Source organism: Rhinichthys klamathensis, unplaced genomic scaffold, assembly GCF_029890125.1.
Source record: "Rhinichthys klamathensis goyatoka isolate OS25496 unplaced genomic scaffold, OSU_Roscu_1.1 h1tg000294l_1, whole genome shotgun sequence".
In the NCBI taxonomy this organism is placed as follows: domain Eukaryota; kingdom Metazoa; phylum Chordata; class Actinopteri; order Cypriniformes; family Leuciscidae; genus Rhinichthys; species Rhinichthys klamathensis.
Window position 1 is genome coordinate 249682 of NW_026606813.1, and position 18863 is coordinate 268544.

Consider the following 18863-nt stretch of genomic DNA (forward strand, 5'->3'; position numbering starts at 1 on the left):
TACTCTGCTCTGATTGGTCAGATGGCCCAGTCTGTTGTGATTGGTCTACTCCGCTATGATTGGTCAGATGACCCAGTCTGTTGCGATTGGTCTACTCCGCTATGATTGGTCAGATGGCCCAGTCTGTTGTGTTTGGTCTACTCTGCTCTGATTGGTCAGATGACCCAGTCCGTTGTGATTGGTCTACTCTGCTCTGATTGGTCAGATGGCCCAGTCTGTTTTGATTGGTCTGCTTTTTAGTAGTTAAATAAATGTTTAGTTAGATCTATCAGCTAGGGTTGCAAGGTTCATTTGGACAGTTCATTTTACTCTCACCGGTAAATATTGAGAAATATTTGTACTAGTTTAAAGATCGATTGCTAATCTTTCCCTTTCTTGTTGTCCTTACCTCCACTTGTTCGTAGACATGAACTGGATCACTCAGACCCCGGTAATTAAAGGCAAAATAGAAATACACACAAGCACCTGCATCATACGTCTGTGTAACTCTGGAAAGAGAAAAACAAAGATAAAAACATAAGTTATGATGCTTTCAAGTCCATCCAGGGAAGATATCCACCATTATACTGACACCTAGTGGTGTGGATGTGGATGTAGCCATGATTATTATAATTTTTTTAAATACTTATAATATACCTTTTTATAATAATACTGAGTGCACTTTTAGGGACCATAATTACACTAAAATATACTCATGTATAATACATAAAATCTAGCCATTGACTTGAAGTTCCAATAAATGAAAAGCTATTGCTAGTTACATTATTATCCATCACTTAGATATTATCCAGCAAGCTTTATAACAATTCTTCATCAACGGTGCACAAAAAGCATACAGAAATTGTACAGGCCATTTTTACAATCATGATACTAATTTACCATCAACTAAAGATATCTATATCTATAATACATGCGTTGTTTGCTATGATTTCTTTATTTGTCACAGCAACTCAAAAAGTCTAGGTTCAAATAAAATCCAGCTTTTTCCACTGGTAATTACGACACTGTGATGGCCGTCATAATTTCTCTAATTTTGCTCAGTTTTCTTATTTTGTTCTGGTATATACACCTCAAAATCACTTATTTCTGAGAGGATGAGGAGTGTTTGATGTTTCTAGAATCAGTAATCGTAATATTCTTCCTGCCAAAGCGGATTTACGGCTGCTTTGGGGTTTTTAATGAGTCTAGAAAGGCACAAAGAGAAAGTGAGAGACACTGACATGCTTTCTATCCAGGCCCTGCCTGTGTGACCCTTGACTTTGAGACAAAGTAAGTTTAAGTTTATCTGGTTTTGCAGAGGTTAAATGGCCACATCAATCATGTCACACACAGCTGGAAAGCAAACGACAGGAAATGAATGGCTAGGAAATGCTCTTCAGCCCAAAACTCACTCTCTTTCTGTGTGACGGTAAAGGTGAGATAAGAATGAACACAGAGTTCACTAAACAATGCATTAAGCTATACCTCTAGATTTGTACATTTAATGAATAAAACGTAAACAGTGCTGGGTTATACAATAGTTGCCACCACCATGCTAGGGTCTTGTGGGTAATATTCACTTAACACTAGTCAGGATGGTTGTTAGACGCTTACTTATGGACAGCAAATCAAAGGTCAGAAAGATAGACGTGTGCGTGCGTGTGTGTGTGTGTGTGTGTGTGTGTGTGTGTGTGTACCTGCATGTGGACAGTGGAGGGAACTGAACTCCTCTCTCCTTACACTCTCTTACAATCCTCTCCTTCACATTCCTGCACAAGTCCAAAATCCTGAGAGACAGAAAAAAGAAAGAAAAGATAAATACTAAATAATGTGTTGTCAAGAGTAGACAAGAGTGGCCCAAAAGTCACCTAATCACTTTTATTCTGAAATGTTACAAATAGTCAAATTTAAATAATTAAAACTTTAATACAACAAAAATTTAAGTATGGGGAAAAACATAAAAATACAACAATAAAATCAATACAAAATGATCACAACCCCCCCTAAAAAAATACAAATATACAACTCAAATAAAAAACAAAACAAAAAATAAACAAAAGCACAACTAAACTAAACAAAAACAAATAGCAAAAACAAAACAGAAAAAACTACAGTAGTCAACATTTGAAGTGGATCAAAAAAGACAATAACAGGTATTGTTCAAAATTCATGTATAATTTTCAGAGTTCACATGAGTTTTGCTTTTTGTTCATGATCTGTGTTAATACTAAGAGCCAAAATTACAGGTACACATTGAGTCTGAAAGTTTTCCCTTTACTTTGTGTCCTTGTAACCTTCCCACCTCCACTAACGCCTCCAGACAGAGACAACAGCGTGTGTTAAAGAGAGCGTGGGCGATCAACAGACAGAGCACAGTGCAAAACAAGTGATCGCATACCTGTCCCAGGGCACAGACGTCTCAAACGACTCTCCCATCACGTAGTAGTCCATTCCCAAATCCTGCGCACACACACACACACATATTCAATCCTGTTCATTCAATCCCAGCGTACATTTAAGAACAAATGTATATGTTCGGAGATACATTTATAAGGATAGTGTAGAGTCTGCTGTATCATCTCAAAATAAACCCTGACGGGACAAACCGGACCGCTGACGTAATGCAATCAGTGCTTGACCAATCATAGGCAAGTATTATATATCACACTATCATTTTGTTCACAAGCAGCTATATATAAATATATATATATATATATATAATACTTCAAATGCTCGGGGTCGATACGATTTTTTTGTTTTTTCAAAATTCTCTTCTGCTCACCCAGACTGAATTTACTTGATCAGAAATACAGTAATATTGTGAAATATTATATCCATTTAAAGTAACTGTTTTCTATGTGAATATACTATAATAAAGTGTCATTTATTCCTGTGATCAAAGCTGAAAGTTCAGCATCATTACTCCAGTCTTCAGTGTCACATGATCCTTCACAAATCACTCTGATATGATGATTTGATGATCAAGAAACATTTATGATTATTATCAGTGTTGAAAACAGTCGTGCTGCTTCATATATTTGTGATATATTTCTTTCAGGATTCTTCGAAAGTTCAAAAGAACAAAATCTTTTGTAACATTATAAATGGCCTTAATGTCATGTAATGTAATGTTTCCATATGGAATAAAAGTATTTAATAAAATAAAAAATCGTACTGACCCATGACTTTTGAATGAAAAAAAAAACATGCCATCCTAAACACACATTTAGGGCTAGATATAAAAATACAAGTTATTTGTAGTTGCATTTTGGTGTATTTTGAAGTCTGTTGAAATGAAGGGGATTCATAACACACCCGGAGATACGCGATCACAAACGTCAGCATGTAACCCCTCTGACCGTTGTCCTCTCCTGCTGCCAGTCCCCTAAAACACACACACACACACAGCAACAAAACAGAGTACAGGTCATTGGGACGTGAAGTGGGAAATCATATATTTTCAGCACAGTCAATGTTGCAAGAGAATAACCATCAAGGCGTTTGTGGTCTGGTGAACATTTCCCATATGGACACACACACGCACACGGAGGCAGTGGGTCAATAAGGTCAGCTGTGGGATCTATCCATTCATCCCCTTCTATCCATCACAATCGGCCTCTAATCAAATATTCGCAAAATCAAACCAACCTTTAATGCTGAAATCATTCAATCTGTGCTCTCTTTTCCTCACACACCCATCACTGCCACTGAAAGAGCCGTGATGAATGAGGGAGCATGAAAAGACAGAGACAAACGCCAGTGCTTTCGTATACAATCAGAAAGGTCAGTTAAGGTCAGGGGTCGCGACCCTAATGACCCATGCTGAACTATACTGGTGAAATAGTAACTCTGGTTCCATAGAAACGGCATAGATTGGAAGAACACACACAAAAACCAAGGGCTTCTTACCCGAATTTGGCTGCGATGTCGTAAACCTGTTTCTCGTGCTGCAAAACCTTCCCACGATCCCCCTCGAATAACAGCGTGGCGACACACAGGTGGTGCGGGTCGAATCCTTTAAACTGAGAGCAGAGTTGCACGGTTAGACAGCATGAAATCTAAAGAGACCCACAATCCATCAGTGAACGTTATTTTTAAGGAGAAAAATAATAATAATCCTTTTTGACAATTTGCTTCATCTAAAATGAGTTTTCATTTCTGATTTTATTTCAAGTTTGTGTGGGCGTAAAAAAAAAAAAACAATATTAGCCAATAATATCAGAGGCTACTTTTCACAAGCCAATCAAATCAGTCTAGCAACATTTCTTGCTTAGAATGTAGAATACAGTGGCTGACCAATCAGAATGAAGTATTCCAGAGAGGGGCGTAATAGAGTGCTTAGTGCCCGCCCACTCTTTTAGTATTTTCCCATAGGGATTTTAAAAAGTCTTTGTTAAAGAGTTACAAGCCATGAACCGAGCCGACCAGCTCCGAGGAGAGCCATAACAATAAAAATGTTGAAAATCAAACAAAAATACAAAGGTACAAGACTGTATACTTAACGGCTACGGTGAGGAATCCCATGAAGCATTGCAAATGAGATAATCGAATTAAAAACAATGAAGAAACATAAAACTACTCATTAAAAACAGCTGATTTTATGTATATGACATGTAAATATAATATATATAATAAGTTTTGCATATGCATATAATCATATATTTAAGTATTTTGAGATACGCGATTATATCATTCGCAGTGCTTCATGGGAGTGGGCGGAGTTAATGAGATCTTTAGCCACGTTCTGACTCTCTGATTGGTGGAATTTTCAGTAGAGCATCATGGGTAATGTAGTTTTTCACCACAAATTCTGCTGTTAAACATTTTAAGTTAAAATAATGCTGGCTGACGGCTTCAACAGAAGCAAATACCATTCATCGACAACCTCGTCACTCACAGTAGGGCCGTCTTTAAAGATTTATAAGTCATCGTTAAAAATCGATTTCCCTATGGAGAGTTTTTACTTCCAGTTGCGCTCTATAACAGCACTTAATTGTTGCAAAACTTTATTGACACACATTCACGCTTCTTTCTCACCTTTGTTATGTAGAATTTTTTCAAGCCGTCCACGAATGACGTGAACATGGAGGACACCTGCGGCTTGAGTGCATGACCTGTCAAAACATTGAAAACGTCAGTAAACCTCGGTATTAATCACGCAATCATTGAGCACCCCTTTTTTCAGGAGCTGTGTGCAGTCGTAAGCTTTCCGCTCGAAGCGAATGACTCTCGTGCTGCTCTAACGTCACCAAGCATCCCTCAGTTTTGCCCCTCGGATTTCCCAGAGGCCTTTGTGTCAGATTTATTAGCGGTGTGAACAATAGCGCAGTAATGACTGGAGACACAAAGAGAGGCAACGCTGCACATAAATCATCCTGATAGCAGTTCCTCTAATAATCTCACACACACACGCAGTCAGATTCACCTCAGAACCAACACAAGATCTCAGATAAATTGAAAAAATCAGCTGACATGAATCTGTGTGTGAAATATATCACACACAACAAGTCATGTCGCTGCCGTGGCCTAGCGGATAGCACACTAAGTAACCAGTGTTGTGTTCACTTACAAACTTCACTTCCTGTTTCTTAGAACTGGCAATATGATGATACTGTCAAATGGTAGTATTCTGTCATCTGGTAGAGATTTGTTGATGTCTGTGGTACAAATATTTGAATAGTTATCAGTATTTATGCACGAAAATGACTAAGAACTGTGAAAACTCGTGAACGCGGATCCACAACAGAACCGGAACACAATACAATGCTGAATAAAGTCTTAGTTTTTGTTATTTTTGGACCAAAATGTATTTTCGATGCTTCAAAACACTCTAACTAACCCACTGATGTCACATGGACTACTTTGATGATGTCTTTATTTCCTTTCTGGACAAGGACAGTATACCGTACATACATTTCCAATGGAGGGACAGAAAGCTCTCGGACTAAATCTAAAATATCTTCAACTGTGTTCTGAAGATGAACGGAGGTCTTACGGGCTTGGGACGACATGAGGGAGAGTCATTAATGACATAATGTTCATTTTTGGGTGAACTAACCCTTTAACGCTTCCAGAGAACGCCAACACTCACACATTCAGTCCCAACGACGAGGATCCACACCTTCGCGACGCTGTGCCATTCAGAGATTACATGTGTCTGAACGCATCCTTCTTCTGCTCGCGATTATAACACAGATATAAAAAAAACAACACTTCTGGGCTTGAAGAGTGTGCGTGCTGCAAAAGCCATTATGGTTACAGAGAGCAGAGTCTTCATTAAAGAGTCGATTCATCTCTCTCAGAAGTGCACCGTGGATGAAAACACAGATCCGTACAGGAGTTAACGAGGTCCCTGGAGACGGGGAGCTTTTCCACATTTATCTGGCAACCCCTCACAGATTCTCCCACATCTCCGCGTGTAACGTCATCAACCCCGGCGGCACGGAGAGCTTAATTGCTGCCAGGGCCATTTTTCATTGTTCCTGAACCGCGTGTTTGTGCATTCGCTCGCTGCTCAGCTGGTAAAATAATGATCAATTTCACTTTCTGCGCGGCGGCGGCGCGAGCGGGGGTTCTCCAGAGATGAATCACACCACACCGAATTAAACCACTGATGTAATGAATACACAGAACAACAACAACAAGTAATAAAAACAAAAACAAAGCTCTCAAATGCTAAATCTTGCAATTCATCTCTGTGGAGGAGTGTGATATGGAAACAGATCGCCGTCTCTAAAGCCAGGGCTGGATTGATTGTGGAAACGCAGGCTCTGCTTCTTGCTCTTCTTATCATGTTTTAGTTGCATAACCAACTCATAACACTCAGGGGTAATGCATGTTATAAATATACAGCACATCTGGCGGTCAATGACTTTACAGCTCCACACAAATACTAAATTGTCTAATTAAACATTGATGGCGCTTACAGTAGTTCAATGCGTTTGTGATGTCACACAACTCACTGTGAAGGTTTAGCTCATGAATATTAATTAGGTTCTGTGCAAATAATTTGGAAATTATGTATTGATTTGGAAATCAGATATGTGGCAGAGTAGTTACAATACATTACCAATAACATTAATGTTATAAATGTTTAAAATTAGTTTTAAAAATCTAAATAAAATGAAGCTTCTTATACAATGATTTGTCTTCTTGACCAACTGAAAGGCTCAAATGAACTTGTATAATATATTTAATTATGTAAAAAAAAAACTAAAAAAAAAACTGTATTATATTATTATCATACACTATCATTTAAAAGTTTGGGATCAGTACGATTTTTTTGAAAGAAAGAAATACATTTATTAAGCAAGACATTAACTTGATCAACATTTATAATGTTACAGAAGAATCTGTTTCATATAAGTGCTGTTCTTTTGAACTTTGTACATCACAGAGTCACGATTGTTTTCAACATTGATAATAATCAGAAATGTTTCTTGAGCAGCAAATCATCATTTCAGAATGAATTATGACGTATTTAAATATTTAATTAACACATTAATATCTTCATCCTTGCATCGGTCACTGTCAGTTCCAGGATTTTGAAGCTCAGTAGAAAAATTAATCAGCATCTTCATATTTAATATGGTGTTGGTCCAGCAGTAAAGTTTTCACTTTGAGAACGACAGGTTATATAACTACTATATTTAACAACCATTGAGAAATCACACCTGTCGTGTGGATAATGACAGAAGGGCTGCAGGACCATGATTATAATTTTTGCAATTACACCTTTTAAAGTCCCCCTGTGGTGAAAATCCAGCTTTTAATATTTTGTATGTCTATGTGGTGTTTTTAAAATGCTTTAAGGCAAACCATGTGCAAATGCATAAGTCGACAGCATTGCTGAGTATTTTCTCCAGTAAACCAAAGACAGTCTCTCAAAAACACGGTTTGAAATCGCTGGTGTTTCTGACGTCACAAACGACCTTGTAACCAATCAGATCAACGTGTGATCGTCAACCAGTGGATCTCTGAGCTGAGTGAGTGGAGGCGGGGCTCATTTGCATATTCATAGAACCACGCGTACCAAATCAGGCAAGGCTGTCGAGTTACATTCAAGATATTTTAAGGCAGGAAGAATTTTTTTTTGAGGAAAAACATTTAAATGTGTCATTTTGGTGATCAGAGATGAGGGATAAAATGGTTGACTACAGAGAAACTTTATAAAGCATCTGCTATACACATGAACATGAATGTAAGTTACAAGACATTGCTTCTTAAAGCACACAGATCACTGCGTATGTTACGGCAGTTTCCTGAGGTTTGTGTTATCGCTGAAGCGCAGGGGTGTGAAGTAACGAAGTCACTTTTTTGAGTAGTTTAAAAATGGTGCACTTTTGCTGGAGTACATTTTAAGTGATGTATCGGTGAGCCTTTTATTCCGCTATTTTCCCTCTGTTTGTGGTTGTTACGCGTTACATGCTTGTTTTAATTGTATTTTTATCCATCAACGTGATTGGATCGAGTAATCGGTCTCGTGACTGTCGTCAAATCAAATTCTGCATAGAAAACTTTAACGTTAATCATGGCTGCAGTGGAAGTGTATTCTTCAAGCAACAATTCAATCGAGATATCAGCATCTTCCTCTAATATGATAAGGTACATCATTTCTGATTACTCATTTTATATGTATGTATATATATGTATATATATGTATATATATGTATATATATGTATATATATGTATATATATGTATATATATGTATATATATATATATATATATATATATATATATATATATATATATATATATATATATATATATATATATATATATATATATATATATATATTAGGGGTGTAACGGTACACAAAAATCACGGTTCGGTACGTACCTCGGTTTTAAAGTCACGGTTCGGTACGTTTTCGATACAGCAAAAAGTAAGAAATGCCAGAGAAATTTCTTATTTGTTAAAAGAAAAAAATATTTTTTAAATAAGTTGAGTTTTCCTACATCTTGAAACTTTCAGGTTTATAAATGGGTGTCAACTTTGAAGGATGAACAAATAATGTTTTGGTCATCACATTAAAAATAACATTTAAATATATGAAGAGTTCAGATGCAAAAGCCATTTGAAATTTTCTTTATTTTTATCAAGCTTGTATATTTAAGTTCAGTAATTTCACTTAAATGGCAATGAAGATTACCTATTAATTGTCATTTGAGTGAAATTACAGAACTTAAATATACAAGCTTCATAAAAATGATCATTCTAGAAGAAAATTTCAAATGGCACATAGAGGCTTTTGCATCTGAACTCTTCATATATTTATTTATATAATATTTGAGTTTTGAAGTGCTGGAAAAAGATGTGTGAAGTAGGCTACTTGAAAGCATTTCACTATTCCAGCCAAACTGGTTACAGTTATGGTGAATGTTGCTGGTCTGTGGAGGTAAAGTATTACTAACTTAGTTCATTCACGGCACAATATTTCTCCTGGTGTCCACGTCAGCGCTGTTTGATCTAATAGAGATCTACGGTTAATAACGGAGAAATGTGAATGCTTCTCACTAGATATCGCAGCGATGTTATTACTTCAGTGGCGAATTCAAATGTTTTCTTTACTGGATCTCTTAGCGCTGTGTAGTGACAGTGTCGCTTGATCGAGATCGGCTCGCGCTGCACAGATGTTGCTGGTCCGAACTCCGAACTGATAAACGATCAGTGAAGCACATGAGTAGCGCAGTTTCGTTCCGCTTTCTTTACGCTTGTCATTTGATGTTGCGCAACGTTGTGGTGGTCGCACCAGCGCGAATTTTGTCGGTAGGAAAAATGGTCCAAGGAATCGTTCGGTTTGTATGCGTACCGAACCGGAAGCCTCGAACCGAAACGGTTCAATACGAATACATGTACCGTTACACCCCTAATATATATATATATATATATGTGTATATATATATATATATATATATATATATATATATATACACACACACACACACACACTCACCTAAAGGATTATTAGGAACACCATACTAATACTGTGTTTGACCCCCTTTCGCCTTCAGAACTGCCTTAATTCTACGTGGCATTGATTTAACAAAGTGCTGAAAGCATTCTTTAGAAATGTTGGCCCATATTGATAGGATAGCATCTTGCAGTTGATGGAGATTTGTGGGATGCACATCCAGGGCACGAAGCTCCCGTTCCACCACATCCCAAAGATGCTCTATTGGGTTGAGATCTGGTGACTGTGGGGGCCATTTTAGTACAGTGAACTCATTGTCATGTTCAAGAAACCAATTTGAAATGATTCGAGCTTTGTGACATGGTGCATTATCCTGCTGGAAGTAGCCATCAGAGGATGGGTACATGGTGGCCATAAAGGGATGGACATGGTCAGAAACAATGCTCAGGTAGGCCGTGGCATTTAAACGATGCCCAATTGGCACTAAGGGGCCTAAAGTGTGCCAGGAAAACATCCCCCACACCATTACACCACCACCACCAGCCTGCACAGTGGTAACAAGGCATGATGGATCCATGTTCTCATTCTGTTTACGGCAAATTCTGACTCTACCATCTGAATGTCTCAACAGAAATCGAGACTCATCAGACCAGGCAACATTTTTCCAGTCTTCAACTGTCCAATTTTGGTGAGCTCTTGCAAATTGTAGCCTCTTTTTCCTATTTGTAGTGGAGATGAGTGGTACCCGGTGGGGTCTTCTGCTGTTGTAGCCCATCCGCCTCAAGGTTGTGCGTGTTGTGGCTTCACAAATGCTTTGCTGCATACCTTGGTTGTAACGAGTGGTTATTTCAGTCAAAGTTGCTCTTCTATCAGCTTGAATCAGTCGGCCCATTCTCCTCTGACCTCTAGCATCAACAAGGCATTTTCGCCCACAGGACTGCCGCATACTGGATGTTTTTCCCTTTTCACACCATTCTTTGTAAACCCTAGAAATGGTTGTGCGTGAAAATCCCAGTAACTGAGCAGATTGTGAAATACTCAGACCGGCCCGTCTGGCACCAACAACCATGCCACGCTCAAAATCGCTTAAATCACCTTTCTTTCCCATTCTGACATTCAGTTTGGAGTTCAGGAGATTGTCTTGACCAGGACCACACCCCTAAATGCATTGAAGCAACTGCCATGTGATTGGTTGATTAGATAATTGCATTAATGAGAAATTGAACAGGTGTTCCTAATAATCCTTTAGGTGAGTATATATATATATATATATACATATATATAGGCTAGCCTATCTACAGGGCCTGACATTTGGTGTGAGGTTGGGGGTATTGCATACAGTGTTAACTCCCTCAAGTGCCACGTTCATAACGCAGTGAATTCATATCGCTGAGTCTCAAAGAGTTTAGTATGAGCGCGCTGTGAAGGTGTGGTGTGGACACCCTAAAACACTTCATGTGGAAAAACACCTGTACTGAAATTTGAGAACGAGCTGCTTAAACACATTGTTCCGTTACATATTCAACACATAATATTACATAACATTTCAGCCGAATATTAATTTGAAATGTTAATTAGACGCGTTCACTACCTGCTGAGAGTTGTCTTTTCAAATCTTCTATCGCGTGTAATTATAATGATTGAGTTGGCTCCTGGGTTTTATGTTTCACGCTTCAGAAATGTGACGTAATTTCTGTTAAGGGAGCATAGTGAGCATCGATGCTCCCTGGTTTTTGCGGTGCATTGTGGGACTTTTTAGGGAGCGAATGTTTCAGTGGACTGGAAGGATTCTGCGATTGAAACGGCCCTTAAAATGGCCGACTCCCTCATCAGTGCGCTGACTACTGAACTAGCGAGCCGATTGAGACGCACCCGTTCGGACACGTTTAGCATCCCGACACTTTTTGACCAATGACTTTCCCAACCATTTTTTGTTAGGAAATTATCTTCAAGTAAAATCTAGATGGCTATAGAAACTTTTCCATTATAAAAAGCAAGGAATCCCAAACTGAACCCATTTGACCAAAAATCTTTAGTCCTTTTGAGATTTTAAGTCAATATTTCAATAATTAAACATTCATGTTCACGGTTCTCTGATGTCAGTTAATTAGTAAATTAAATATCTCCTCTTTTTTGTTCTTGATTTTTTTATTTATTATTATTAAAGAATAATGGTGCTTTTGATGTGACTTTGTTTGTTTCTCTGTGAAGGCAGTCGTCGTCACCATGAACTGTCGTTGTAAAAGAGCTGTGTGAAGATTCTTCAAAATATCTTTTTTGCCCCACAGAAGAAAGAAAGTAATATAGGTTAGATTAGAAGGACAGACGCAACTCACCGAACTGAAACTGCTCGTTGTCCATTAGCCGAATGGATGCTGGAGCACATCTCTAGAACAAGAATAGAGAAAAGGAAACATGCTCAGACAGAAACAGATTAATAGACGGAGGCGGATAATGACCCTCTCCTACACTTTTAAACAAATCTACTACATTATTATCGCTCAGAGAGTTGTTAGGGAACACCTACAGTACAGCAAAATGATATTCAAATTAAAATATGACCCGATTTTTTTAAAGGCAGCCTTGGGCTGAAACGGATGGAGGAGCAGTGCAGGTGCTGACCAGCATAATCAATAATTTCATTTTAAGTTTGGATCCCAGTTTGTTTATGGACTAATAAGAGGCAGTGCTGTACAGAACGGTAACACTAGATCATCAATAAGGGCTACATCAGCAGCAACACACAGACTAATGAGAAGCCCAGATCTGAGGCCATTAGCTTCACACACACGGCCCGATTCAGCATGCACTCTTCGCAATAAAGCTTCTGTACTGGCATCGCTCTTCACTTCGACGGCTCACTTTCCACTTGGCTTTAGTCGTGTACTTTTGGCAAAAATGCAAATCTACAATAGATTCAGTCAACTCAAATCTAACAGTTTGGAAATAAGAAACAAAAATAAGATGAAATAAACAGTGCTTTAAAGGGTCGTCGGATGCAAAATTCACTTTTACATGGTGTTTGATATATAAATGTGTCTGCAGTGTGTGGACACAAACACCATAACAATGAAAAAAAAACCATTCATTCCTTTTTTTTAAATCCTCAAAAAGTCAAAACTCTCAATAATCAAGCCGTTTGGATTCTCTGAGCAATTTGATGTCATGTTGCTCATGCTCCCCCCACGACCGCTGACGGACTGTCCCGTATTAGCAGATTTCCGCCCTCAGCCATTTGTATACGGTCCACCAAGGCGTCACTTTAGTGTCTTGTGTCAAAACTCCCCATGGAAGAGAGGGTGGGGGGGGGGGGGGGGGTGCATGTCTCTTTAAATGTCATTTAAAGAGACATGCACCGAAACTGGTCGCTGTGAACAGAGCTGTTTTTGAGGAGGTGAAAAGGGTGTTGTTTTACACAACCATTGAGGAATTTTAACCAAAGTATGTTACAAACTTAACATGAAGACCCTAAAGAATCATACCAACTTGTGGAAAATGGCCATCCGATGACCCCTTTAAAGTTTGTCAGGTGTAGTATTCAGGTAAGAAAAACAATAAAGTAATCATATGTAAAATAACAGTCATCCTTGTATATATCCTTATTAAAGCTACTAAAGTTATTCAGTCAAGAGCAGTGAGTGATTTTATCTTTATCTTTTGCCGTTTGCGTTAACCCTCTAGGCGCCACGGTCGAGTTTACTCGACAAGATGCGGCACTGAATAAAACGGCCGATTTTGACAAATTGGGTGTCAAATTTCGTTCGACCTCCCCTCCACTGGATGGCAGATATGTCATACTTCATCCCTGAATCAAAAAAACATCATGTTTCTATACAAAATGTTCGAGTTAGAGCGCATTGAATCAGTGCGATCTAAAGCGGAGCTAGTGTGCGAGTGAGCCATTTTATCAGATCCTCTCTGCAATCGCGGTGACACTATTGTGTTGGAGACTTTGTCTAATGCCACTCGGTATGTTAGACAAGGTCGAAGTATTCATAGGACAGTTAGGAGACAACGTGGAGGCAGGGTGAGGAGTCGCAATGACAATGACAGTAGTCCGAGCTGTGCACACTCGGCGCGGGCGCGAGGCAGATCTGGCCGCGCTGCTCGTGTCATCTCACTCATGATCTGTGCGAGTGAGCGTTTGAACTAAACAGGTCTTGTCTGCTTGTGTTTGTATGTCATATGAATAATATATATGTGCCCCATACATGGAATCAGAGTGCCTACTGTATTTAGTAAATGGAAAATCTCTACAGCAAAAGGCCAACCACTACATGCATTCGGTTTATTTCTACCATTTATTAGTAATGATTTACACAGTTTGTTTACTACTTACTATATACCTGAGCATTCAGTATTGTGCAATATAGCATAAAGAAGGTGATGGACATTTTGGGGGGAAAGAAGTGCTGCATTTTATCATTTAAACATGTGACTTTTCATGAAAATTCTATAATCCAAGCTTGCCACCACCATATGATGTCATAATATGCAAATTAGATGGGAAAATGTAATCCCTACATAAACTTTGGGTCATCCTTAATATTTCTCTAATTTACAGAAAGTCTCTATCTTTTATCACTTTTAAGATATAGCCTTTTGAAATTAAGATGTCAAAATCGAACGTTTTAGGAAAAAACCTCTGGCGCCTAAAGGGTTAAAGGGATGGTTCACCCAAAAATGAAAATAACCCCATGATTTACTCGCCATCAACCCATCCTAGGTGTATATGACGTTCTTCTTTCAGACGAATACAATCAGAGTTATATTAAAAAAATGTCCTCTTCCAAGCTTCCAAATGGCAGTGAATGGAGGATATGATTTTGAAGCCCAAAAAAGTGCATTAATCCATTATTAAAGTGCATTAATCCATTATTAAAGTGCATTAATCCATTATTAAAGTGCTCCATACGACCCCATGGGGTTAATAAAGGCCTTCTGAAGCGAAGCCATGCGTTTGTGTAAGAAAAATATCCATATTTAAAAGTTTTAAAACTAAAATAACTAGCTTTCGGCAGACACATCTATTTACGGTGAAAGAGTAAACCTTGACCTGACGCATTGAACACGAAAGCGCAGAGGATAGAGCAAAACAAAACGCCGGTCACAGAAGTCTAAAATGAGCAACTTTAAAGAGAGATGTCGGAGGATTTCGATAATAGAAGAGGAGCTTGAGTTTGTTGCAGAGTCCTATTTGTTTGAACCGCGAGAGACGTCAAAGCTTACGCTACTCCTACATCATACATTGGTCAGGGGTTACTCTTTTGGCAAAAATAATCAAAAACATTTCCATAACTGATTCCCTGTAGCTCAAACAGTAGAGCGTTGGTGCTTGCGACGCAAAGGTCATGGGTTCGATTCCCAGGGAAAGCAAGAACTGATAAGAAACGAGTACCTTAAAATGCAATGTAAGTCGCTTTGGATACAAGCGTCTGCCAAATGCATAAATGTAAATGTTTTCAACATTGATAACCATAAATTTTTTTTGAGCATCAAATCAACATATTATAATGATTTCTGAAGGATCATGTGACACTGAAGACTGGAGTAATGATGCTGAACATTCAGTTTTGATCACAGGAATAAATTACATTTTAATATATATATATATATATTAGGGGTGGAACGGTACACAGAAGTCACGGTTCGGTTCATACCTCGGTTCAGACGTCACGGTTCGGTATGATTTCGGTACAATGGAGGGAAAAGCAAAACAAAAATGCACAAGGCATTTTTATAAATGTCTTAAGCCTTGTATTTTTTAAATAAGTTTTATTAATAAAGGCATAGAACCAGTTTATTTGTAGTGCACTGACAGTAGTTTTATATAATTAGTTTATAAATTAAATTATTAAAAAGACGAAAAGACCTTGAGATATGTTTGGTAATTGTACCTGAATGAATTTAAAATTAATTAGCTATTTCAGATCAAGATATTTGTTTTCCTTCATTTTAATTAACCCTAACTTTATTCTCATCTGAATTATAAATTATTGATTTCCGTATAAAATAATACTACCATTAAAAACTTTTGTTAACAGTTGTAGGTTACAGTTTGACAAGAGTTTAGAGTGTGACAAAAGCACAATGTTGTGTTTTATTGCGAGTGTACACAAATAGAAGTAAACAATTTGCAGTTTTAATGATGTCCTGTATGAAAAAAATGACGGAGTATGTTTTTATGTTTCCACTGTTCATCGCCCGTGCCTCTCTCTCACACACACACACACACACACACTGTTCGATCGCGCGATTCGCGCCTCTATCTCTCTCTCTCTCGCGCGCGCGCACACACACACACACACACACACACACACACACACACACACTGTTCGATCGCACGATTCACGCCTCTCTCTCTCGCACGCGCGCGCGCGCACACACACACACACAAACTGTTTGATTGCGCGATTCGCGCCCGCGCCTCTCTCTCTCTCTCTCTCTCTCTCTCTCTCTCTCTCTCTCGCACACACACACACACACACACACACACACACACTCCAGCATTGCAATCTTGATCGCAGCCTGTTCATTGCTGCGTTCACAGTCACACCAAAAGCGAATAGAGCGAGATTGATCGCTATTTAAGAGGGTTTTTTTTTGTTTTTTGTACCGTGTATTCTCCGTGCAAATTCGTGCACCGAACCGTGACGCCCGTACCGTTTCGGTTCAATACGAATACATGTACCGTTCCACCCCTAATATATATATATATATATATATATATATATATATATATATATATATATTCACATAGAAAACAGTTATTTTCAATTCTAATAATATTTCACAATGTTACTGTTTTTTATTTTTTTCAATCAAATAAATGCAGCCTTGGTGAGCATAAGAGACTTCTTTTAAAAACATAAAAAATATTACCCATCCCAAACTTTTGAATGCCAGTGTGTGTGTGTGTGTGTGTAAATAAAATGAAGTTAGCCTGACCACAGCTGGGTTAGTCACATGTGGGCCTGTACTGACCTGTCTGGCCACCTCTCTCAGGCACGCCACACCCTGCTGGAAGTTTGGGAATACTACGGAGCCATACTTCTGGTACTCGGGAATGGGTCGGATCTTCATTGTAACTTCAGTCACCACTCCCAGAGTTCCTGAAGAGCGAGACACATATACACCATTGGCATGTGCATGGACAGATGGGAGTCACACCAGCGACCATTTTCAAATGAGGTCTGATCTGATCCAGTATTACAGCATCACACACATGATCTGAATAGTCCTTAACACCAACAACAGGATATAACAGTCAGTCTGAGAGTTATACGCAGCACACACACACACACACACGAAAGGAGCCCCTGACTCTCAGCAGGAGATCTGCATGTTCATTTTCACCTGAACGCTCAAGTTTCTTCCACTACAAAAGGAAGCAAAGAGATTTACAGACTGTGTGTTCTGTGACATAAAGCAGGCCAGTATCAAACGACACACCGGGGGGAGAGCAGCGTCACCGGGGCCCGGCCAGCATGACCTCTGACCCCTGCATCTGCTGCTTCTACACTCATTACCGAAAGCCCAGAGCAAGCCAACGTGTGTGAGTGTGTAACAGTCCTGTGGAGAGTTTATACGAGCCATCGTTGAGACCGTATGCTGGATGAAGCTTTATGAGCAGAACAGAACGCCACTCATCCTCACCCTTCACTCTTATTCTCTTCACTAAAATGTAAAAAGTTTTAACAGGACTGTAAAATGCTAAAATAAACACCTGTTGATTTGCTTCAGTGTAATTTTACTTTTAAATATGGCAAAATCTATGGTTTAGGAAGTAAAAAGTATGAATTACCATACAATTTATAGCTAAAAACAGTAAAAGTTTAACATCGCATTACATTTTACTGTATAATAAATGTGTCAAATGTATGGCTTTAGGAAGTAAAAACTATGAATTACTGTATAATTTTGGTGGAAAAAGAGTCAAAGGTTTAACATCACATTATACTGTATGTAATTCAACTGTAAAATCCTGCCAAAGTTGAGTTTTTTGAAAGTAAAAACTATGAGTTACCATATAATTTACAGTTTAAAAACAGTAAAAGTAAATGGTTTAACAGCACATTACATGTAATTTTACTGTAAAATACTGTCTAACTTGTGTTTTTTTAGGAAACTATGAATTACCATATATTTTATAGTGTAAAAACAGTAAAAAGTAAATGGTTTAACATCACATTATATGTAGTTTTACTGTAAAATAATGTCAAATTTATGGCTTTTGGAAGTAAAAACTATGAATTACTGTATAATTTATAGTGAAAACAGTCAAAAGTAAATGGTTTAACATCATAATATATTTTACTGTATAATAATGTCAGATTTATGGCTTTTGGAAGGAAAAAAATATGAATTACTATATCATTTATGGTAAAAAAAAAACAGTAAAAGTAAACGGTTTAACATCACATGTAATTTTACTGTAAAATACGGCCAAATGTTTGTTTTTTGGAAGTAAAAACTATTAATTACCATATAAATTATGCTGAAAACAGTAAAAGTAAATGGTTGAACAGTACATTACACGTCATTTTACTGTCTAATTTATGTTTTTTTAGGAAACTATGAATTACCATAAAATTTCCAGTGAAAAAAAAAAAACAGTAAAAGGACATTCCCAGAAGTCCCTGAGTGACACAACACATATGATTATATTTCAATTGTTTGTTGTTCACATTTTTGTTTTCAGTAATGCACATTAGGGTGTTTTGTTACAATTTATGTTATTTAGTTAATATGTATTGCATTATTTTAGTGTAATACGTCTTATATCACTTAATGAAATATATTTTAAATACACTAACCTGTAATATCTGAAATATTGTCTCATGTATCGTTTCTTTTTTTACTGGATTCTGAATTTCTGGCAACAACAGTTTTTTGTACAATAAATTTTACAGGTTATTTGGTAACACTTTATAATAACTACTGCACGCCATGAATCATTAGTTAAGC

General features: G+C 37.9%; 1 protein-coding gene across 1 annotated transcript in view; it reads right to left on the reverse strand.

Moving 5' to 3' along the window:
* LOC130103625 (alkyldihydroxyacetonephosphate synthase, peroxisomal-like) overlaps positions 1 to 18863 on the reverse strand; it is a 37501-nt gene that overhangs the window by 10802 nt on the left and 7836 nt on the right. The window contains exons 5-12 of the mRNA XM_056269914.1: positions 16881 to 17008; positions 12233 to 12284; positions 5017 to 5093; positions 3889 to 4001; positions 3295 to 3364; positions 2378 to 2439; positions 1677 to 1766; positions 389 to 488 (exon numbers count right to left, since the gene is read on the reverse strand). Of these exons, the coding sequence (XP_056125889.1) occupies positions 389 to 488; positions 1677 to 1766; positions 2378 to 2439; positions 3295 to 3364; positions 3889 to 4001; positions 5017 to 5093; positions 12233 to 12284; positions 16881 to 17008 (692 nt within the window). The remainder of the gene's footprint in view (positions 1 to 388; positions 489 to 1676; positions 1767 to 2377; positions 2440 to 3294; positions 3365 to 3888; positions 4002 to 5016; positions 5094 to 12232; positions 12285 to 16880; positions 17009 to 18863) is intronic.